Source organism: Melozone crissalis, unplaced genomic scaffold (assembly GCF_028551555.1).
Source record: "Melozone crissalis strain CALT ecotype California unplaced genomic scaffold, PUWL_Pcris_2 ptg000009l_1, whole genome shotgun sequence".
Lineage (NCBI taxonomy): Eukaryota > Metazoa > Chordata > Aves > Passeriformes > Passerellidae > Melozone > Melozone crissalis.
The window spans coordinates 1,087,380-1,110,901 of NW_026535787.1; the positions used below are offsets into that span (position 1 = coordinate 1,087,380).

The 23,522-nt window shown below is 48.5% G+C and overlaps 1 protein-coding gene across 1 annotated transcript in view; it reads left to right on the top strand.

The window, feature by feature from the left end:
* URB1 (URB1 ribosome biogenesis homolog) overlaps positions 1 to 23,390 on the top strand; it is a 36,667-nt gene extending 13,277 nt beyond the window's left edge. The window contains exons 15-39 of the mRNA XM_054270367.1: positions 736 to 855; positions 3,071 to 3,187; positions 3,917 to 4,055; positions 4,748 to 4,918; positions 5,840 to 6,036; positions 6,561 to 6,785; positions 7,347 to 7,526; positions 8,139 to 9,000; positions 9,911 to 10,112; positions 10,277 to 10,454; positions 11,024 to 11,082; positions 11,225 to 11,418; positions 12,902 to 13,012; positions 13,100 to 13,163; positions 13,911 to 14,082; positions 14,589 to 14,691; positions 16,839 to 16,999; positions 17,706 to 17,817; positions 18,095 to 18,201; positions 18,741 to 18,884; positions 19,483 to 19,592; positions 20,239 to 20,415; positions 20,739 to 20,980; positions 21,559 to 22,158; positions 22,745 to 23,390. Coding sequence (XP_054126342.1) covers positions 736 to 855; positions 3,071 to 3,187; positions 3,917 to 4,055; positions 4,748 to 4,918; positions 5,840 to 6,036; positions 6,561 to 6,785; positions 7,347 to 7,526; positions 8,139 to 9,000; positions 9,911 to 10,112; positions 10,277 to 10,454; positions 11,024 to 11,082; positions 11,225 to 11,418; positions 12,902 to 13,012; positions 13,100 to 13,163; positions 13,911 to 14,082; positions 14,589 to 14,691; positions 16,839 to 16,999; positions 17,706 to 17,817; positions 18,095 to 18,201; positions 18,741 to 18,884; positions 19,483 to 19,592; positions 20,239 to 20,415; positions 20,739 to 20,980; positions 21,559 to 22,158; positions 22,745 to 22,956 — 4,959 coding nt within the window. The 3' untranslated portion in view covers positions 22,957 to 23,390. The remainder of the gene's footprint in view (positions 1 to 735; positions 856 to 3,070; positions 3,188 to 3,916; positions 4,056 to 4,747; positions 4,919 to 5,839; positions 6,037 to 6,560; positions 6,786 to 7,346; positions 7,527 to 8,138; positions 9,001 to 9,910; positions 10,113 to 10,276; positions 10,455 to 11,023; positions 11,083 to 11,224; positions 11,419 to 12,901; positions 13,013 to 13,099; positions 13,164 to 13,910; positions 14,083 to 14,588; positions 14,692 to 16,838; positions 17,000 to 17,705; positions 17,818 to 18,094; positions 18,202 to 18,740; positions 18,885 to 19,482; positions 19,593 to 20,238; positions 20,416 to 20,738; positions 20,981 to 21,558; positions 22,159 to 22,744) is intronic.
* The last annotated feature ends 132 nt before the right edge of the window (positions 23,391 to 23,522 follow it).

Genomic DNA, 23,522 nt, shown 5'->3' on the forward strand with positions numbered 1-23,522 from the left:
GCCTAGTTTTGCATTGGTCCAGTCAGTTTTTAGCAGTGGTGGAAGATCCCTGCTGATCTGAAAGGTTTTTTACAGGGATAACATTTTTGTTGTCACCTCCCTGGTGAGCACAGGAGAACGTTCCAGGAGCTCTGTGTGTCTCTGGAGAGGAGCACAAGTGACAATGGGCTGGATTGCCCTTGTCTGGAAAGCCTCAGGCTGCAGACCAGGGAAATGAGCCACTGATGGCAGCCATCCCACCCCTTCCCAAGGAAATTCCAACATTTTTAATGCTCCCCATAATTAGAGGAAATCATCAGGCCCCTAGCTCTCTTTTTCACTGCAGGCTTGTGAAATAAGAGCTCTGTCAAGAGTTTGCTTGTCATGTCAGGAGAAAGGAGTGGACCTGGCTTTGGGGAGAAGCAGAGACACCCATGGAGTGGTGTAATGGGGATAGATGTGGAATGACTGGGGAGTAAAATATGATTGGGGAATAAGTATGATTGATGGGGGAGGTGGCTTTGCCTTGGGTCCTTGCAGCAGTTGGGGTTTCTGTTAGTACTGTCTTCTTCCCCTTTCCAGAAAAACATTTTACAAGTGAGTGCAATGATCCTGGCTCATTAAATACAAAGTAGAGTAAATGATCCCATTTATTTCTGGTCTTGGGACCTTTGGGCAGGTCTATAAAATAACAGACTTACCTTACACATCAGTGTCAGTGAAACGTAGAGGAATTTTAATATATTTTTCTTGCAGGACATCTCTGAGACAGAGAAGATATCTGGTGAAAAATCAGTCTTCTATTTACTGATGAAAATGTTTGTTTCAAGTACCCATTCTCATCTGAAAATTTCCACCAAACAGTTAATCATCAAGGTAAGCATTTGAATTGAAATATCAGGATATTCACTATATTCCATTAGTCTGAAATTTCAAGATTGTAGTTTTTTCTTAAAGCAGACACCTTTACTGCATGCTTGTGTGGTCAGCAGAGTCTCCTTTCCTGTTTCTTGTGACTGTTGCTGGAATTTGCTGTCAGATAACTAGTTATTAACAAAATATTTTCTGGAAATAAATGCTCTGAACTGCCTTCCCTGCAGCAGTTGATGAAAGAGTAAGGAAAATGTCTTTAATGTTTGCCCACCCTCCCCAGGCTGAATTAATTCAGGCACTGTAATAAATTAATGTGGTTTGTGCCTGCAAAGGTCTTGACATTGATCAAGAAGAGATTACTGTGGAGTTTTATTTTTTATCATTGTTTATTTATTCTGTACTTTATCATTGTTTATTTAGTCTGTACTTCAACACTCCAGTCTTGCATAAGCCTTGGATGGTTTGCTCTGGCCCTGCAGAATAATCCTCTCTGCTACTGTCTGATACAAGCTTTGCTGCCAGGAGTACTTTTTGTCCTAAAAATTAATTTAAATCCCCTTCTGTACATTTAAATTAGCTATTTGACTTTTCAGGAAAACTGGTCAACTACAAGTCCACAAGACCCCAGAGGCTGTTGTTTTTAGCACCTTATTAAAGAGGACATCTGTAATTATCTGAGATGGGGTAGAGATTAACATGGGGAATAAATACACCCAAACTGTCCTGCCCAGAGGAAATGCAGGAGGCTGGACAGGGCTCTTCATGCAGTGCCCTGCAGTGTTCATGGCACATGAATCTGTACCCAGCTTTGTGCATTGAATCTCTGCATTTAGCTCCCATCAGAGAGTGCCGTTCAGTCCTCCTGACCCAGTTCCAGTGATTGAACTGGGGTTTAGTTGCCCTTGGCCCTTGCAAGGGTTTAAAGGCAGGTTCTCCCAGTAATGAATGTCTGAACCAAAACCTGCCCAAAATGTGCTGTTATTCTGGTGGTTTTGGGTTTATTTGGCCAGGCGGGAACATGGACTGCCTCACTTGTCCTTGTGTCCCCTTTCCCCTGCAGTCCATTGCACTTTCTCTGAGGGGAATGCAGGAGCAGGGGAGTCAGGGCAGTTATGGCAGCAGAAAGGCTGCTAAGAATAGATGGTAAGGACTGATTTTTCTGTGCAGGGCCATTAACTGAAGGCTTGTTTTGGGATTTCACATTCTGTTCCTGCCTGGTTCTGTGAGAGCTGCAAGTGCGTTTCTATTTCCAGACTGCCAAAAATAGTCAATTATATTAAAATGAATCCTTTTCCCTTCATTTTTCTTTATTTAAATGAATTACCCTGTCAGACTGATGTAAGCAGCAGTTATTTTTAGAGTTGCTGGTGTTGTGCACAGAGTAAACGTGGAACAAATGAGTTGTGATGGCTTCCTTTTATTCTGTGTGTGGAGAGGAGCAAAGGCACAGATTGATCCTGTGTGGTGTGGGTGCCAGAGTCAGGAGCTGGGCAAGGTTCCCTCTCTTGTTGACAGGGAGTTTGGCCATGGTGTCACTTCAGTTCCTTCCTCTCCTCTCCTCCCTCCTCCTGTCTTGCTTGCAGAGCTGCAGCACAGCGTCACCAGGTTTGGGTGCCTGAGGTCAGGGCCTGAAATTAGAGAGCAGGAAAGTGGGGGAAATTTCTAGATGTGTCAAAGCCTGTCTCTTGGTTGTGGTGTATCTGGGTCTCCCTCACCACTCCCACAACCTGCACTTCTCTCTGGACCTTGCTGTGGCCACAACCACTGCTCATTTACATGATATCCTTCTGCCTAATTGTTTCCTGTACAAGTAGCCTGATTTAGGCTTAATTTAGCAACTGTTTTCCTTTATGTTAGATCAGTAAATCTCTCCTACTGGGTATTTTTAAGGTGCTTTTTTTTTTTTTTTGCCTGTGATGATATAAAGATGCACAACCCTCTGAAAGCAGTATAACCTGCTTTCCAAAAATTATAGAAGTAAGATTTTTATTGTGCACTATGCAGTGAAAGTCCCCCTAGTGAGTGGGAATAAGGCCTTTTGAGCTGAGGGGATGAGGAGAGAGACAGATAGTTCTTTCCATCAGCTTGCCTTTCTTCTTTTCTTCCCCAAAAGAGGGAATCATGAAGTTACTTTGCAAAAAAAACTGTATCTCTTGGGGTTTTGTGTTTTAGGTGTTTTGAGGTTAATTTACACACCTCCCCTTTGTTTCCTGGACAGGTTTTACGTGACAGTGGAGTGTTTGAGTACACATGGAAGGAACTTTCAGTTTGGCTGGAACACTTGGATAATACAAAAGAAGACCAGAAGGAAGCAGTGATTCAGTTTTTGGAAAGGGTAACAGTGTTCAAATTAGCTGGATAAACAATGCAAAGAACAGTGCTAGTGGAAACTAGAGATTTTGTTGCTCTTGTTGAGAAACCTGTCAAAGAGCAGCGAGTGAATTCTGAGAAAAACATTGTCTGGGATTCTTTAGACAGAGGTGGCATCCTTGTCTTCAGTGGGAGGGACAGCGAAATGATTTGTGGGAAAATGAAATCGAAAAAGATCAGTTGTTCCAACAGCATTGTTGGTGTGAGGGTAGGGTGTTGTGTGTGTGGATAGCTTTTATCTCCTCCTTAGGTGCCAACATGGTCAGAGCTCAGTAAATTGTGATCTTGTACAAGGAAAGCTGACACTTCCTGTTTACTCTGCAGGATGTTGGATGCCCAGGGCTCCATTTCCAGTGCAGCCTCCCCAGGGACTCAGTCTGTGGTAGCATTATAGATGCCAAATTGCAGTGGACTTTTATTTATTCCATCAGTGTCCAGTGCAGTCTTCCCAGGGACTCAATCTGTGGTAGCAATCTGGATGCCAAATTGCAGCGGACTTTTATTTATTCCATCAGTGTCCCCTGTAGAGCAGGAACCATAGACAGAATCCTGCAGAAGTAATATGGAAGTGGCCCTCCTAAAACCTGCCCAGCTTCCAACCCCTTTTAGCACATGTTCTTTCTTAGCCACACATGGTTCCCCTGCACGTGACAGTCAGTGCACTCACTCACCTTTCTCCCCCCTTTGCTGGCAGATCCTGCTGAAGCTGGTGACAAAGCCCTATCCCTACACAGACAAGGCAGCAGACGTGGTTCAGGAGGCCAGCATGCTCCAGGCCACCATGTTTAAACAGGACTCTGACAACATCAGCATCCCTGTCTCTCACATTGATGGTATGTGGGAACCCTCAACAGCAGAATTCCACCACTTGGGGCTGCATTTTCTGGCCCTCATCAGCGAACTGGGGATAGATAACATAGAAAACCTGTTCTAGAATCCTCCAGGATTCAGCCGTCCATGGGTACCTGGTATCAGAAGTCAGAATTGCAATTACCACTTTGTCCCCAAATGTAATTTTTGATATGGTTGTGCCACTTTAGCAGTATTTGAAATCTCTCTTCATGCTCTTGCAGCAGCATTTTCAAACTAAAATGGAAATTTTAGTTTTGCCTGGGGCTGTTCATAGAATCATGGAATCCCAGAGTGGTTTGGATGGGAAGGCCCCTTTTAAAGCTCATCCAGTTCCAGCCCCTGCCATGGGCAGGGACACTTTTCAGTAGCCCAGGCTGCTCCAAGCCCTGTCCAGCCTGACTTTGGACACTTCAGGGATCCAGGGGCAGCCACAGCTGCTCTGGGCAGCCTGTGCTGGACAGCAGCATTGAAAGCTGTCATTTCATTTTTGTGTTGCACTTAACATTGTACTGCCTCACAAATGTGGTTTTTTTTCTTCTTTTTTTCTTTTTTTTTTTTTTTTTTTTTGAGGAACTAAAAAGATGCTTTGTGTTCCTGGAGTGTTTTTCTGGTTTTTCTGTTGTTTTTCCAGAAGTCTGGATCCTCTGCTTACATTTTTTCCTTCCCTTCCTAGATGTCCTGGATATGGTGGATGTTCTGATCGAGGGCAGTGATGACTTCGATGAAGAAATTGGGTTCTCTTTAAATGAAGACATGATTATCCAGACATTTCCCTTCAGTGCTGTTGTCCCTGCTGCCTTAGAGGCCAGGAATGTGCTGTTGCTTCAGTCTGGAGATGGAACAGGTACAGATTTTTTTGTTTTATGTGTCATTTCTACCAGTGGAGTGAAAGTGGCATCATTTTTACCCATTTTTAATACTTTTATACCATTTATCATTTTTATGGCATTTATTTTGTTCCCTGCAAGCAGAAGGAGGTGCAGATTCCTGGTGTTTCATGCTCAGGAGAGGCACTGAAGCTCTGTAGGTGGTTCTGCCCCTTTTCCCTGACCCTGAAGAGAAGAGACACCATCCCTGCAGGGACAGCCTTGGTCTGGCAGTGGCTGGCCTCAGTAACAGTGTTTTAAGGGCAGAGTGTGGAGATCAGGAGAGGAACATGGTTTCCATGCCTGTGGGCAGCTCTTCCCGAGATCAGGGAGAGAGGACTGCAGTGTTCAGTAGGAAATGGAGCATTGTCCAAAGAAAACTTCAGAAACGAAGCTCTGGTGGCAGATATTGCAAAGTTCTGCCACCTCCTTGAGGAAAGCCTTAAAATCACAGGTGGGCTTGCAGCAGGATTTGCCAGCACCGCAGCACCTCACTGAGTCCTCTGTGTGTATTTGGCAGTCAAGCAGCACCTGGGGTGTGCTGAGAGTCCCAGTTCTGAAAGAAAATTCTGTTTAACTTGGACATGTTAACTGGGGTGTGCCCCCCAGTACAGATCAGTTCTTCTTTCAGGTGGTGCTTGGCACCTTCCTGGCAAAAGACAGGCATGTTTAGCACAGCACAGTGAAGGTGGAGTATGTGCTTCTGCAAGAACTAATGTGTAGAGGATTTCTCAGGTACCCCAGTGGTCAGGAACACTTGTCTAGGTCACTGCAAACACTTTTTGATCTTGCTCAGTACTTTTCTGTGTGATGCTTGGAGCCAAGGCCCACATCAAGCAGGGTTGTTGCCCCATTGTCCATGCTCATGTCAACAGTTGAATTTGTTTTTGCTTTTCTAGGAGCACACATCGTGGAGTACCTTGTTGCTGTGTTCACTGACCTCCTGCACTCTCAGAGGGAACCCCTTGCTCTCTGCTTGATGTTCCAGCTCTATGACAAGGATCTCAAGTCCCTGAAAGTGTCTAAGTATCCTCAGCTCTACCAGTTTAACCAGTACTACAAACTCTGGATACCCAAGCAATCCCAGGAACCTGTGGTATGGAATACCTGAAGTCACTGAATTATTGAGCCACTATTCCTATAAAAACCTCACAGTTTGTAGTGGTTACATTTCCTTCAGAAACAGCATTTTTATGGAGCTAATTCTGCATTTCTTGTTGATCACGTTGGGACACAGATTTGCTCCAGGGCCTTTCTCTGATGACACAAGAGTCTTTGTGGTGTTTGGGAGTATATCCCAGGGCTGAGGGCTCATGCACAGACTCTTCACAGGCACAGCAGAGCCTGATGCATGCTCTGCCCTCTGTTTGCAGTGCCCCTGGGTGGGTGGAGGATCACAGCCCCCCGGGCTGGGTTTGGAGAATGTTTCTCAGTTCAGCAGTGAACAGTGCATCAGATTCCCCTGGGGACACTGCTGGACAGCTCTGCTCTAGCAGCACTGCACACTTGTGATCCTGGAGCTTCAGCCCCAGTTCAGCTCAGAGCTCATCTCAAAGAGAAGAGATTCTTGTTTCATACTCATCACTGCTGTTCTCTTATGCTGTTTTTCACTTTGAACAGTTTAAAAACCACAAGGGGGTGAGTGAAGAACCCACTGTGGCACTGGATTCTGTATTTCCCACTTTGCTGAAGAGTGCCTATGAGAGAGGAAGCAGTGCCTTACTGGAAGATGGTGTGCAGACAAAACTGAGAGACTTGGCTTCCAGGCTGCCCCCTGAGCAGCTCTTTTTGGGAGTAAAGCACGTGCTGCTGTACCTGAAATCCACCGTGGAGAGCTTCAGCAGTGTAAGAGCAATGCTGTCATAATACTGTGGTTATGGTTGGGTGATTTTAAGCTAGAAGGTACAAATGACTTGGCTGTTAAAACTTAGGTTCCAGGTCTGTAGCTCTTTTTCCTCTGCTTGGCTCTGGGGCTACACAGCACCGTGCAGAACTGCACCTACAGCACCTAAACTGCAACTACACATACAAAACTGCATTTGATTTGTAAACAAATGTCAGTATTTCTGATTATTGAAGAGTGTTGGATTTACTTTGCATGGGTTACCTTACTGATGGGTGTGAGTGCAAATAAACTCAAGATTTTAATCCAGCTATTGGATCTCCCTGAGAAGCCTTTCACTGGCCTGTGTAAGTCCAAATGCCACAGTATAAATGAAAATCTATCAATATTTATTTGGCAACCCCTGACTTCTCTAAGAATCAGGTTTCTACATAGGGAAGTGGTTCCTTCCCCAAGAAGAGGTTGTAAGCTAAGTAGTTCTTAGTTGACTCCTATTCCTGTTGGATAATGACCCTCCTGCTCCCATTCTCCTCTTCACTCCCAAGATGCCTTTATCTCCATAGGTTGGTAAAACCTTGGGTCCTCAGCTCATTGACCTCTTTGTGGACATTCTGAGCCTCTTGTTGTGCCGGGGCAGTCAGGTAAAGCTGGAGCAGCAGCAGAAGCAGGAGGAGCATCAGGCTGAGCTGGATCTCTTCATGGATGAGGAGTCTCTGATGGCAGAAGAGTCTTCAAATGACCAGGTACCAAATCCTTGATGCAGAGGCACCTGTTAGTAAACTTTGATTTGGTTGATTCTCTAGGGAGCAGTTTTGCTGCACAGAGAGGTGCTGTTAAGGTCTTGGAGGAGAATTTAGGATCATAGAGCATGTGGTCCAGCAGCTGCAAAACTGCTGTCTGGAGATGTGACCCAGCTGCATCAACCACAATCTGACCCCTGAGCTGGAGCACAGTCAGGAGAGGTCCTGAAAGAGATTACCTTGCAGAAAAAAATGTATTCCCTCAGCCCAGTGTGAAAATTATGTACTTGAGGAGTGAGTTTTGCCCCTCTTTCATCTGTTCTGGGAATTTGTGGAGATTAGAATGCATTGATGAACCTAGAATATTCAGTTTTCCCCTGGAGATGAGCTTAGGCATGTTTAGAATGCTCAGTATAACAGCATAAATGTTGGGAGTATTATATTTATGTGCTTGCAATTCATTAATATTTTTTATCCTCTGGCCAGCTAGTAGACAATTTCATGTTCAATAATTGCAATTGAAAAGCTGTGGAAAACAGGCAAATGAATGAGGTTTTTTTTTACCCGGCACTGTGATTTTCCATTAATTGATACAGTTACCTGTGTTTGTTACAGACCCTGGAGGATTTGCTCACCCTGATTTTCAGACACCCTACCCTGGAGAGCTGGTTCCTGGCCGTGGAGCTGCGCTCTGTTCCTCAGCCTGGCTTGAACCCCGTCACTGTGAAGCTCCTGTCAGCTCACCTCAGTTCTGGGGTGCTCCAGCTGCTGAAAACAGCTGCCCCCATCGTGCAGGGCCTCACAACAGATCACAGACACGTCTTGTCCAAGTATTTCGAGGCTGTCACAAAAAGTGTCCTGGAGGAGCTGCAGGCTGTGGGCAAGGGCAGAAGCCAGGCCTGTGCCAGGAGGTCTCAGCAGCTGCAGGCTCTGGAGGAGCTGCACACGTACATGGCCGCAGCCCAGCTGAAGGAGATCACTCTAACCATGCTGCAGCTTCCTGAGATGAGCTTGACTGAGCAGAAATCTGACAAATCCCCTAAGAAGGGGAAGCAGTTAAACTTGTATGGACAAGTTTTGGTGAGGCTCCTTACAGACAGCTACCAAAGGCATCCCCAGCAAGGAGAGTTTCTGCTCTCCACAGGGCACATTAAGGCTTTGGGGATATTGATGTCAGCATCAGCCAGCAGAGATTTGGAGGAGGTTTTCCTCCAGGCTCTCCAGAGTGAGCCAGTCCTGGCCCTGGCTGTTGGTGTCGAGGTCCAGGCTCACTGCCTGGCCCGGTGCTCACACACCTCCCTGGCCATCGTGGCCGTGCTGATCCAGCACTGCAGGACTCACCTGCTGCAGTTTGAGCTCTGGTGTCTGGGCAGTGGCACTGGGAAGTTCCTCAGGAAGCACATGGAGAGCTTCCTGCCCCTCATTGATGTGTACTTGCAGTGCAGAGACCAGCACAGCTTCAGCCGACCTTGCGCAGGTAAGGGCACTGCTGAGCCCTGCCGGGGATTCGGGGACCAAACTCCCTGCTTAGCTCCTGCTGGCCTTATAAGGTCTTGGAATCTTTACACAGCAGATAAAGGTGATAAAACTTAGATGTCCTTTAAGTTTTATCACCTTTATCACCTGACCTCCAAGGGCTGGCTTGGAAGTACCTCTGCAGCACTGAAGGTGAAGAGCTGTTCTGAGGATTGGCTCTGAGACTGAAGCCAAGGGCTCTTACAGTCACTGCTGCCCAGATTTCTCTTTTGAAGCCCTTATTTAATGCTCAGTGCATGTGCAAATCTGTCATTGTGCTTCTCCTGGCTTGGTACAGGAGGTAAAACCTTTTGTTCAGATAGAAGAGTGTCTGCAGTGTGCAATGCCACAGCCAGATGGTTTTTGCAGAACCTGAGCTTTCACTGTGACAGAGTCCGAAAATTTCTTCTGTAACAAATCTCCAGCTGTGGGCTGGCTGCAGTAATGCCCTCCTAAGCTGGCAGTCCAGAACTTTCCAAACCCACAGCAGCATTACATCCATGGACAAGTGTGTTAAATCCCTACCAGCAAAACAATGAGTCAGGATTCAACTGGGTAAAACAGGATCACTTTAATTTCATTTGTCTTATTGCCCAGATGTGTTAATAGTAAAGGAAACAGGCTAAATGGGGCTGTAGCTCTACCTACAAGGTCAAGCAGTGATAAGAGCTTGTCAGCAGCCTGGGAAGCAGAGGATGGGTAAAGAAGTGAGCCTCTGTTGTAGCACATCTCTGTTACAGATCAGCAGCTACTGTAGCAGCATTCCCTAGAAACTGAGCAGTCTGGGCCTGCATTAGAAACTGATTTGGGGTGAGTGTGTTGTAGTTGAGCACCTGCAGGTGTTCAGCCTGTGCCCTCTGCTCTCCCAACAGTTATCTCAGCTGTCACCCCTGTCCTGAGGAAAGCCCTGTGGAAGGAGCTCTGTGCCGGGATCCAGGACACCGGAGCATCGCACGAGGCCTCTCTGAAACTGCAGATCCTTGCAAAGTTACTGCCACCTGTGCAAAGCAAAGGGCTGCACAGCCTGATGGAGTGCCTTCCTGCTGCTCTGGAGAGAGCAGGGAGTGAGGAGAGGTGGGCAGAGTGTGTGTGTGCCTCCCTCAGGGCTCAGTCTGTCCTGTGATAGGAATGGGAGCTGTAACAGCATCCTCTCCTCAGAGAATCCAGCCAAACATCTTTAACAGATACAAAACCAAGTTAAAATGTTAATTAAAAAATCCCCAACTGTCTCTGTGCAGCTGGGCCGTGGCAGATGCCATTTCCGCAGTGCTTAAAGACTCGGAGGAGCTGCATTCCTGGAGGAGACAGCTCTTGTCAGCCTGCATGAAGGGGTTGGTGGCCATCTACAGCAGCAATAAAGATGAGAGCAAGCCAGAAGTGGAGAGGTCCATGCTGCTGAGGCTGGAGGAATTACTGGTGAGACTCCTTACCTGCTTTGCCACAGTGGGACTGCATGCATGTGTGTGATGGGGCAGTTGTAGGTTTTGTAAATACAGATTGGGCTTGATTTCCTGTTTTATGGATCCTGGTTTCCATGGACTTGTAATAGCTTTTGCAGAGTCCTGATAACCCTTTATATGAAGCAGTTTTATGTTCTTGATGATGGCTTTCCACTAAAAGTCCCCTTTGAAGAGAGGAGTTTGAGGTATTTAGGAGTAAAAATCAAAGATTACCAGTGGAATTTAATTTTTTTTTTAATTAAAAAAGGTGATAGAGTTACTTCTGCCAAGACCCACCTGCCATGCCATCTGAAGCCTGGGGCAGAAATCTGGTTGATCATAAATAGGGATCCAGACTTTGATCCTGAAGAACAGCGCTTGGTCACTCCCTCTGTGCTGTCCCTGGGTTTGAGTTCTGATCACCCCACGAGTGTTTGGCCTGCATGTTCTCAGTGTGTCCCTTGAACTGAAACTGCTGCAGAGGCTCCCTGTGCCAAATGTAAACCAGCAGTGTAAACCAGCCCCTCTCTTTGCTGCTGCACACAGGGTGTGCTTGGAGAAGTGGACCCAGATGACTGGTGCAGCCTTGTGAAGACAGGACTCAAGTGAGTGTTTCCATTTTAATTTGGTTTGGTGTTACTAAACTAATTTTCTTTGCCCAGTTCTCATTGGTTAAACAACTCTGAATTTCGAGCAGGTTTCCTTGGGTTGGTGGTGGCCTGACCCCTCTGTGCTCCCTCTCCCAAGGTACCGGTACAGGGATGGGACATTCCTGCGGGTCCTGAACGCTGCCATCCAGTTACTGTACAAGGAGGAGTCCCCGCTCAGCCAGAGCTTGCTCAGGCTCTCCAAGCTGCACATGATGGTCACACAGCACTCTCTGTTCCTGGCAGCCATCCTGAGGCACAGAGAGGAGGATGGCACCAACACCCAGACCAGAGGTATTTTAATCATCTCCTTCCCACACTGAACACAGTAAATCTTGTCTTTCTTGCAGTATATTATCTCCATCCAGTAACACACCCACTCATGTAAATACTGCAGAGTTATTAACAGTTCCAGAATATTGGCATTTAAATTGTGTCTCTGCTTGCATCCAAATGTTACATCCATTTTATGCTGGTTTTAAACACTTCAGTTTTTAAAACTGCTGGAAAGGTGGGTTTGGGTCTTTGATTGTTTGTTTGTTTGTTTGTTTTTCTGGTATTTTTAACCCAGTCAAAGTCTCGGATTGTTTCTTTTGGTTTCTGAGAGGCAGTTAGTGTAAGATCACTGAAGTGCACATAGGTCCTGTGATGTTTAAACCTGTTCTAAAATAGGGTGACACAGGAGATTTAAAGTTGATTTTGCAAGTTTTATCAAAAATGACAATTTAAATTACGTGTATTTCATATTGCAACCTTTCATGAGGAATATCCCTCCAGAGGAATACAAATTGGATGTAGTTCATGTGTGGGATTTGCTTTGTTTCTTCTTCACTGAAATCCTGCCTGGCCTTGAGCCACATTTAATCCACACAGACCTCAGCTTCTCCCCACTGTGCAGGGGTTTGAGATTCAGCGATTGAGGGAGCTGTGTAAGAAAAGGGGGGGAAATTCTCAGAGCAGTGTATTGATAACAATTTTTTTGTTTATTGATGAGCAACATGTAAACAAGTTTTCAAGTTTTAAAGCACCTGAAAAGAGAGGAAAGCTCTTGTGAGGTCACCAATTTAGTGAAATTGAAAATAAGGAATAGATTTTGCTGCTTACTGTGTGTATGTGTGTTACCTGTAGAGTGTATTTCTGTAGAATCAGGATGGATTCTGTGAGGCCAGCTGCTGTTCCAGAAGCTTGGTGCCACCAGTGCATTCAATTTAGGAGTGCTCCTTCAGGAGCTCTTCAGTTTTGGCATGTGTTTCATATTCCTGCATATAGTAGGGTCAAAGCCCAGGCCTTTCCTGACACTGGGAGTAGGGACACCTGGAGTTGAGTCCTGAGTGTGCTGCAGACAGCCTGTTTGTTCTTGAGGAGCCCAATCACTGGCACTTTGTGCTTCTCAGTTGGTTACAGAGCAAAGGTGGAGCATTTGTGTGCCCCAGGGGATAGAGGTCCTGTGCCTCACACTGGGGACCTCACCTGGCCCAGTGACTTCTGTGTTCAGCCTGGCAATACTGTTTAAAGGTGTTCCCTTGAGTTAAATGCATCAAAATCCCCCTTGAGTGTGTTGGGGAATGGGCAGTGGTATCCTAGAGGGAGATGCTGATGTGGAATGCCCAGTGCTGTGTGTGCATCCATGTGGAGTGGGTGCTGGGGTGTTGGTTTGTGCTGTGTGTGTGCTGGGGTGTTGGTTTGTGCTGTATGTGCACCCATCTGGAGGGGTGTTGGGGTGTTGTTTGTGCTCTCTGGAACTGGGAGCTGCAGGCTCAGGCTGTGCTCGTTGCAGAGGCTCTGGTGGACATCCTGCTGACAGCTGTGCAGCTCAGCCCCTCTCTGTGTGACAGCAGCCACCTCCCCGTGCTGCTGGGAGCCTACGGGGCCACGCTGAGCCCCACAGGTGAGTGTCACTGGCGGGGGCACCTCCTCCTGCAGCTGGTCCTTGTGCCCACAGGCCACTAACTCGGGGTTCCATCCTGGGTTTCAGATCAGAAGATACTGCTGCTGCTTCAGCTGTATGAGAAGAATAATCAAAGCCTTATCAACTCCAGGTGAGCTGAACACCTTGCTTTGCTGGGCAAACTACACACAGGGCGTCTCACAACTGGTGTTTTCCAGGGTCTCATTTTTAAATGAGGGAGACAGTGAACAAGGTGCAACCTAAAGATGAATGTTACTTTTGGAAACACTTTTACTACACATTTCCTATTTTTAATGTAATTCTCTTCTGTTGCCCAGACTCTGTATGTCTGTGGGTTAGATGGGGGAATGTCTCTTTTCTGGGGTCACTCTCTCTCCAGAATTGGGGCTCACTATAGAGGTCTTCTCACAGATGGGAGAAACATAAGTCTGCAACATAAGTCTCTAGTGGACTTTTCCCTTTCCTGTGCTCAGGCAGTCCACAGGAAAGCCTGCTGCCAGCAATTGTGGTTTGGCCTGCCTCCCTCACATGCAGTTTGCTGTCTTGAGGCAGGAGCAGAAATGGCTGCAGCAGTGCAGAGCACTGGCTCAGGCAGCTGGGGCAACTCTGGATCGCTGTCCCTTCATGCAGCTGCTGTCACTCTTAGCTGCACTTACAGCCTGAATCCACAGGTGCCTCTGAGTGGGTACATTCTGACTTGGATGGACAGGGGAGGGCAGGGTGAGACTCAGGCTAAATTTGCAAAGCTTTGGGATGGATGGAAAAGGTGTTGCCAGGGAAATGAGTTACAGTTTCAAGTGCCACAGGGTACTAACCATAAGTGAATACAAAATTTCGGTTCTCCTGCCTAATGTGTTTGCCTTTAACAATGTTTAAGGATCCTGCTGTGGGGTCCAGCTGCTGTGGAGCATCACAAGACGTGCAAGAGTCTGGGGAGGTCCCTGTGGCAGCAGCCGAGCATGGAGGAGATTCTGTGTCTGCTGGATCGGGAGAAGATGATGAGGACGATCCTGTCATTCCCTCAGCACCGCCGGCTGCTGCCATCACAGGTGCTCTGGGATCAGCCTGTCCATGGTTCCCTTCTTGGAGAGGCAGGAGTACCCTTGAGCCGTTCATGGCTGGCACCCCTGTAATCCATGGCAGTTTGTTTCCTTCAGGGCAGTAATTTCAGTTCCTAGGAGGGATCAGTTCTTCAGGAGCACTTTTCAGAGTAATTGCAGGATGCAGGCCCCATCCTGTCAGCAGGATGATAGTGCATTGCAGAGGTTGTCATGTATGGAGACCAGGATTGCACAGCCCAAGGACCCACAGGCTCTCCAGCCTTCCTTACGGTTTGCTGGATTGCCGGTGGTGCTGGTCAGGGGAAATGCTTGTGGGTGTGCTCTCACAGTGAAAGCCAGCTTTGAACACAAGCGTGTCTCACCCTGTGGTGCATTGTATTTTACAAGGTGCAGTATCAAGGGGTTTATAGTGGGATGAGGTGGTTGTGGAAGTTTAAAACCAAGCTTGAAATTGGTGTTGTTCCTTACAAATGCTGGTTTGGATTTGGTTTCAGGGGATACAAGGGTCACTATATAAAGATGAAACAGTGAAGAGCCTTGAAGACTTCTATGATCCTTGTTTTCTGCTTCAGCTCTTCAGTGAACTGACCAGGCCAGGTACAGTGTGTGTTTCTCTTTGGTATTTAGTGTTTCTGTTTGGTATTTGGTGTCAGGTTGCTCTGCTGCAGAGCTGCACCTGGAGCACTGTTATCCCTGATCCAAGAGCTAGCACTGCCAGGAACTTGTGCCTGACTTTAGAGGGAAGAAACAACCTGCTGTGAGGGCTGTGGCTGGACTGGCTGGAGATCTGGCCTGTGCAGAACAGGGAAACTTCAGCCAGCTCCTTTTCCACCAGACAGATGGGCATGGGGCCAGTGTGTTTCACAAGCGGGCTGGTGCTCTGGGCTGTCAGCAGGGTTCTGTCTGACATGACTCAGCTCTGCATGTGGAGAGGAGAAAATAGCCCTCTGAGCTTCTCCACACAGAGAGAGTGAGAGTCTGTGTCCTGAGAGGGGCACTGGAAAGGGCCCAAGTGATTGATGAGTCCCAGTCCCACGGTGCCTGTAAACCACGTCAGCTGCTCTTGGAACTCCCAGTTCTTTATTTGTTTGCTCTTTGTGCTGGCTGCACAGTGCCATCAGAATACATAAACATGGACTTCTTGCACAGTGCTCAGTGCTTGCTGAGGAAAAAGCAAATCTGGGGCTGGGCAGATAGCAAGTTCTGTCTATCTTTAGCTCTGATAAGCATCTTATGGAAAGCTTTTCCATCCTGGTTCTCAAGGTCCTTTAAATAAGCTCTATGTCAGACATAGAATTAAATTGGGGTGCTTTTCTAATAAGAGCTTGTTATTTTATGTCAGTTTTTGAACATATTGTCCAAGGGCAGCAGGATGGAAAATATTACCACTGCATGTTTTCAGTGAAGGCAAGTTTTCCAAATAAATCTTCTGTGGTCTGCTGAAGTGAGAACCTTGGGTTTCATCCTGTGGCCCTCTGCCCCAGTGGGAATGGTCAGTGCACACCAGCAGCTCCCCAGGGCTGCAGCCTGAAGGAGCAGAGTGGTGGCCCTGGGACGAATGGCAGTGCTATGGGGGTCGTGGAGACCCAGACCCTTACTGCTTGAGCTGGCAGTGGGAAACTGCCAGGCATGAAATTGGGTTTTAGTAGTTCTAGTAGTAGAGAAAGAGATGAGAGAAATGGCCCAGGTGCTGGTACAGGGACAGAAATAATCTGTGATTATTTAAATGTGATTTTATATATAAATACATACATGCACACATACACACGTGTACATATATACATACGCACATATTTGCACACACACTAGCCTGTGGGCAGTGATAGGGGAGGAAATCAGTGGACCAAATGTAGGTACTTGGCAGTAAGATTGCAGCCCCTTCCTTCTTAAATAGGAATATTTGTTTTAGAAACTTCCTCCTGACCTTCAGTGTGAATGACAAGAAAATCCAGGAATATTATTGCTAAACTTGTACATTTGTAGCTGTAAAACACCCCTGAGGTGCCATGGAGCTCCATTCCTGGAGGTGAGGTGGGATGTTCACACCCAGTCTGGCCATCAGTGAGTGCAAAATGCAGCAAACACATCCAAAGCACACAGAGCAGGAGCCCTTAGAGGAGAAACCCCAGATCCTGATGGCAAAATGCTGTGAAGGCTGAATGCTGCATTGAAGGGTGTGCTTCCTGCTTGCTCTGGGGCTGATCTCTGCTCATTGCTGGATTTTGTTTTACCTGGAAGGGCTCAGGGCAGGCCTGACCACCAGAGTCGCTTGTGCCTGCACAGGGACACCTGCTGTGCTTTATGGGCTGTTCATGTGTTATTCTCCCATCCTTTCTGCTCCAGGAGCTTTTTAGTGCTGCTCTTTCAGGCACCCTGTAATGCTCTGGAGAGATGAATTTTCCCTCTGGTTGTTCTTTGTACTCAGCTTCCCTGACACAGTGAGACACAAAGATGTGCGTACAGAATTTACCACAACTTTGCATGGCCTGGTGGGCAGGATCATCCCTGTCTCAATAAATGAGAGCAGCCCCGTGCATTTCAGCTCAGGTAGATAATTCCTGTTCAGAGGGAATTGCTGGAGCCCTCTGTGAGCTGGAGGAGCCTCCGTGGCCCGAGATCACAGTTTGTGGGGTAGAGCCAGGAATGGGTGCTCACGGCCAGGGGTGTGAGGGGTTCGAGTGCTGTGACACCCTGGACTGACAGTGCTAACACAGGCTGCTCTCTGCTTCTCTCCATCCCCTCAGAGTGCGTGGTGGCCTGTCACAAGTTTGTGGAAGTCAATGCCCTGGGTCTCACCGTGGCTGCCCTGAGCAGCTACGACCCCAGCATGAGAGCGGCAGCGTATTTTGTGCTGGCCTCCTTCCGCTGCCACCTGGACGGGGCTCGCTGTCGGGAGCAGAGCCAGGTGAGCAGTGCCAGGCTGGGCTCTGGGCTGGCTTTGGGGAGCAGAGCCAGGTGAGCAGTGCCAGGGTGGGCTCTGGGCTGGCTGTCAGGAGCAGAGCCAGGTGAGCAGTGCCAGGCTGGGCTCTGGGCTGGCTGTCAGGAGCAGAGCCAGGTGAGCAGTGCCAGGCTGGGCTCTGGGCTGGCTCTGGGGAGCAGAGCCAGGGGAGCAGTGCCAGGCTGGGCTCTGGGCTCGCTGTCAGGAGCAGAGCCAGGTGAGCAGTGCCAGGCTGGGCTCTGGGCTGGCTGTCAGGAGCAGAGCCAGGTGAGCAGTGCCAGGCTGGGCTCTGGGCTCCCTTTGGGGAGCAGAGCCAGGTGAGCAGTGCCACTGTGCCAGGTAACATGTGGTACATCATGGACATGTGTGGGGGAGATGCTGCCTTGCTCATGCACCCACATGCATGTGTGAGACAGCTAAAGAAGCCTTCCATCCTCTCTCCCATTGTTTCTCCTCTACTGCTTTGGGTTTCCTCCTGCTATAACCATGGACAGAGAAAGGGGAAAACACGTTTTAGAAATTCTTGGGAGTTTTGTGTGCAGGAATGGCAATCCTGATGGAATTGATGTTTGACTGTATGGCCCATGCAGTGTCCCAGGAGCTGGTTGGTGTCTGGTGCTCCTGTTGTGTTCACTGGGGCTGTGCCTCAGCCTCTCTCGCTGGGCTCTTGCAGTTGCTGTATCTCTTGGACGCTGTGCAGAACGGAATCAGGCAGCCCAACCTCAGGCTCACCTTCTCCCTGAGCCTCTACATTGCCCGTGTGGCGCAGCAGATCCTGAGGCCAGGTACTGGGACTTGCTGGGGGAGCAGCAGAGCGTGGGCGGTGCTGGTCTCCTCAGCTGCTCTGTGCTCTCCTGACTGAGCCTGAGTTCTGGGGAAGGAAGGGGAGGCTGGGCAGCACCGAGGGAGCTCGGAGCAAAGGCCCTGTGCAGTTCTGGGCTGTTCTCCAGCCTGGAGCGCTGCACACTCGCTGCAGCTTCCACGGATTGTGGTCCCTGGTTGTGCATTGGGAGCCTTGTCCTCCTCCAATGCAGCTTTATTAACCAGCTTTTCCCTTCACAGAGGACCACATGTACATAAAGGTGAACAGATTCCTGCTGTCACACCAGTATTTGGACCTCAGGAAGGTACCAGGCTTTTTCCAGCTTTTCTACAGTTTTGATTTTGAGGTAAGAGTCACATTTTAGGTATCCAGTAATTAATTCTTCAGAAATGTACTAAAAACAGCCATAAAAATACAATGAAATCTCATTCTCCCATAGGTAGTTAATTATTTATTTATTATCTTTCTTATGTTTCATATTGGAATGAAAAATGTTATTTCTATGGGGTTTTTGTTGCTTTCTTAAAACCAACACACAGTGAGTTGTGCTGTGTGTGCTCTGTGAGCACAATAAACAGAATATTCTGCCCCAGCTAGCTGCAATTCCTCTTTGAGTTTAGATTAGTAACGTTGAGTTCAACTGAAGTGTTTTAGGAACAGCAGCTTCTAAAATTCCATTTCCACTGCATGTTTGGGCTGCAGACTGACTGTTCCCAATGGATGTTAGTGATTAAATTTGATAGGAATGGGAAAGGAGAGGTCCAGAACAAGCTGCGGTGAGCCCTGAGCTGGCACTCAGAAGGAACCAGGTTTTGTGCTCTTGGGAGCAGTTTTCTTTGGAAATGTCTGAATGCCTGAGGGTGGTGTTTCTCTTTGTGGCTCCAGTACAAAACAGAGCGGGAGTGGATCCTCAGGTTCCTGGGGGAAGGGCTGCGTGACAAACACTGCTATGAGCTCTATGACTACCAGAGGATTTTCCAGGTCATTCTGTCCTTCTTCAACAGTCCTTTGTGTGACGAGGGCTCCCAGGTAAGAATTTAAAAAGAAAGTTCCCAAACCCCCAAACCACAGAGGTTTGCATGGCTTAGAGATCCCAAGTACAAACCAGAAAGGAGCAGCTGACTCTGCCTTGTCGGTTTTGTGTATGTGTGAAGGGGGCAATGATTGCTTGTGTCTAAACCAGTGCCACCCTTATCCCTGAAACTGGAATGGGTTCCTGCCATCAGGGAGCCTTACCTGGGGTCTGTGGTTTGCTGCTACAGTCGGGGCCTTTTCCTTTTTTGGGGTCTGTATTCCCCAGCCAGTGCATTTGTTACCTGAGCAGGGTGTAGCAGGAGGGAAACCCACGTGCCAGGAGGAGCTCTCAGGTTTGGGAGCATCCACCCTGAGTGTGTCAGGTATCAAACCTTGGGCAAAAAGATAAACTTGTCTTGCTGCCTGAATGCTTCTGTAAGAGCAGCACCTGTGGTGTGAAGCTGTGAAGGGAGAATGTCTGTCCTTCCGTGGAGCTGCTGAGAAGAGCTGGTGGTCATTTTACCTTGAAGTGATCAGATAGCAGCCAGATTGCTGATTTGAATTAGATAATTAGATCCTGACTGTAAAACACAAGTTGCATTTTCTGTTTCAGCGTCGCATCCTGGAGATCTTGCAGAGTGCTGCCCGTGTCACCAGAGCTGCCTATGAGCTGGTGCAGGATCACAGCCTGCTCACGTGGCTCCTGCACAGCCTGGAGAGAAGGTACAGAGTGCAGGAGACATGGCAGCCACTGTCCTGTCCCAGTGCAGGAATGGGGGGCTGAGGGGAAACAGGGGGACAGACAGGGGAACAGGGCACCAAGGGGGACAGACAGGGGGACAGGGCACCAAGGGGGACAGACAGGGGCACCAAGGGGGACAGACAGGGGCACCAAGGGCTGTGCTGGCAGAACTTGCTGCACTCTGAGGTGTCCCTGTGTTTCTGAGAACCGAACCAAGCTGCTTTCAGGCTGTGGTAGGAGGGAGGATGGTGGGGGAGCTTTGTGATTTGGAAATCACTTCCCTGAAAAACCAAAAAAGCAGAATGGCACCTTGTGCTGGTGTTTTTACCTTCTAAATTTCAAGCAGCCTCGGATCACCTCCTGCCACAGGAGCTGCTGCACAGGAAGGGGCTCAGGGATGGATTTGAGCTGTCTCTGTCTAGAACATTCCTCCTGCCCATGCCTCTCCCTCACACAAACAACTCTTCTGCACACACAGAGTGCCCTGACAGGCTCAGGCAATGCACCAAAAGTGCTCTGGAATATGGTCCCTGGAGGTGATGGGCCAGCTGCTGGTGAGGATCTGCCTTTCAATGTGGTTTTCTTTTTCTCTTTGTCTTTTTTTGTTTGGTTTTGTTTGTTTTTCAGGTTTCTGGAGAACAAGGTGATACACAAAATGATTTCCTTAGTCCACACGCTGTGGCTAACAAATTTAGGAGACAAGAGACAAAACAAGAATCAATCCCAGGAGAAGAGGAAACTTCTTCCTATTCAGCTTGTAAATGAATTTCTGTGTGTTTTGGTGGCGTTAATCAAACATATTCGGTGAGTGCTTTGTTTTGGTTTTTGGTTTAGTTGGTTTGCATTTCATCCTCTGCCCAGTTTGAACTTCATTAAGGCCAGGAGGATTTCGGTATCTCTGCTAGAGGGATGGCGTTTTTCACCTTCAGTTTGTGTGCTGAGTAGTGAATTTGGATCAGGTTTCTTTGACAGGAGCATTTAGGTGTTTGAATACAGGGGGAATAAAGTACAATGTGATGCACAGTTGTGTCGAGTCCTTTGTCCCTAACTCGTGGCCATTCTACAGCAGAGATTAGGAGCTGTGCTGATGAATTAGCATGCATGGCACTTGTGTTTCCTCTTGCCAGGGCTAACACAGACCTGGCCAGGCTGGCTGAGCTGTTCGGCACCCTCAGCTCCGTGCTGCAATACCGTGCTGGGGTTGTGGAGGCGTTCAGGGACATGAGGCGATTCACGGTCAACGCCAGCGTCCTCTCCAGCCGGGAGCTGCTGCTGCTGCTGCACAGGTGGAGCCTGGTCAGCGCAGACCCGCAGCTGCAGCAGGACCTGCAGGCCCTGGCCCACAAGTACCAGCACAAGGAATTGCTCAGTAAGTGCTGAAATGCCTCAAGGAAGGTTTGTTTTGTTGTGGCTGTTACAGAGCAGCAGTTCAAGTGAGGCAGACTTGTCTGAAATAATGCTAATGCCTTCTGTCAGACTGATGGACCTTGAGGGAGGAGGAAAGGACATGGAAAGGCATTTTTCAGGCCTTCCTTGTGGTGATCTAGAACCTTACCACAATTTGGAAGCTTTGGAGAAACACAATTTATGAAGGGAAAGAGCTTTAACATGAAACTTAGTGGCAAATCAGGCTTTGACAAAGGGTATTCTTTAATGGAATATTAAGAGAAAAAGCAGTGCCTGGAGGCTTTGTGCTCAGTGGTGTGAATCATTCTGAGCGTGGATGGGGATCTGAAAGTGATGTGTAAATAAAAACAATAAATAAATAGAACAAGTGAAAGGTAATAGTTGGTGTCTCTTGTTATCACCAGTGTTGAAGAAAGGAAAAAAAGCCAGGACTTGTAATGACAGAATCCACACAGGAGAGCACCTCACTTGCACAATTTTGTGCCAGGAAAATCCTTTGGAGTGTCTGATGTTTGTTTTTTGGTGGTTCTCTTCTTACAGAAAATATCAAAGACAAGAACAAAGCTCCAGCCTCATGTCCTGTGTACGGTCACCCTCGGAAAAGGAGCGAGGTGGCAGAAGATGACACTGCTGCAGACGTGGCAGTGTCAGAGCTGGAGAAATGCAGAGAGCACCTGAACTCCATCCTTGCCCATTGGGACCCCGGTTTGGCAGCACCGCCCTGCACGCAGCGAGGGGACGCCCTCGGGGCCGCTGGGGCTGGGGGCGAGGCAGGGGCCGTCACCTGCGCCTCCATTCTCGTGGTCACCAAGCTGCTGCTGCGGTCCCTGGCCGGGCAGAGCCCCCTCGGGGAGCAGCACGTGTCCCCGGTGCTGAGGTGGCTGCAGAGCCGTGTCCTGCCGCACCCGGCGGCAGCGCAGGAGCTGCTCGGGGACGGGGCGCTGAGGAGCGGCCTCCTGCAGCTGCACACGCGGCTCTGCCAGGCCGGCGGCGCCCCGGGCGGGCTCTGCGGGCAGCTCGGGGCGCTCAGCTCCATCATGCTGCAGCTCGTGGAGCAGCAGGGCCCGCCCGGGCCCTGCCACGGGCTGGTGGCATCGCTGTGCCCGCCAGCAGCGCTGCAGCAGGACGCGCACGAGACAGGTGAGCTGGCCTGTTCCTGTCACTCGTGTAGGGGCAGTGCTGGGAGAAACGAGGAGATTCCAGGGCTGGTTTGATCCGTGGAATCAGCCGTGGCCAGCCAGGCTCGTGGCTGCCCAAGCAGGAGCTGTGTCTGGTGGGATGGGGCAGGGGTGGGCAGCACAGAGCGGAGTCACACTGGGAGGGTTTCTGGCACTGCAACACTCCCACTCCCTCTGAGGAACTTCCTTTAAAGGACTAAAATGGAACAAAAGGTATAAATAAATATAATTCCAAGAGTGAAAATAGTTTGCAAAAAAACCCGGTTCCACATGGGCCTGGATGCTGATCCTCACTGCTGTCAGAGAGAGAGCTGCCAGGTCAGATTTCAAACTGCTTTATTGAACAGGAAACTGGTTTGTTCCTTCCTGACAGCTGGGAGTGTGTCTGTGCCTTTGCATGGGCAGAGCCCCTCCAGATTTTCCAGCTAGGAAAGAGTTGGGAACTCTTTCACAGCACAGTCCTGGAGGCACCAACAGCTTGGCTTGGGGATGCTGTGGGGAAACAGAAGAATGTCTGCTCTGATTTTTCTCTCCCCTTTCTCCCACAGCTGTGTCTGTGTTCCTGACTTCCATTTACGTCGGGGACACGTGGCTGGGAGCACAGCAGCCGGATCTGTTCCTCACCCACGCCAGACTGGTCTGCTCTAGCGCAGACTGGGAATTACAGGGTGACCGGGACACTCGGAAACAAGGGGAAGAAACTCTTGTGTCTCTTTGCAGAAAGATTTGGCTCCATCAGGGCAATAATTCAGGGGACTGACACTGATCCGTAACGTTCTTCTGTGCCCCGTCCTCATCACCGTGAGGCCTGCGAGCCTCCTGAGCTGTTCTCATCCAGACCTGCCTTGTTTGGGCACAAAAATCACTATTTTATGACTGGGTGCAAACTCAGGGGCAAGATTTTATTCACCATCTCTCAGAGGGATATTAAAGCTCCAGTTTCCCTCTCCTTGAACAGTTTGAGAGACAGTGCTGCTTATATAATTTTTATTACAGGCATTTTTATCTTTTTGAAGAAGCAGAAAGTCTGTTTGTGCACGTGTGTGCCCTTAGTATCCATCCTCTCTCTAAAACAGGACAGGAAAAAAAGGCTGCAGAGCTTCCCACAATGGGGTGTGAGTGCCAAGAACATGGAGACAGAGGCAGACTGGACTCGGGGATCAGGATGGTCTGCTTGGGTTTAAAAAGCTTGAATGGCACTTCAAGACATTTATATCAGATGTGGTTTATTTTTATTATCCTTTTTTAAAATAAAATAAAATTCAAAAAATTCAAGCCCTGATCCATGGCTGCTGCTGCCATGTGCAACACAAACCCATCTTCCCT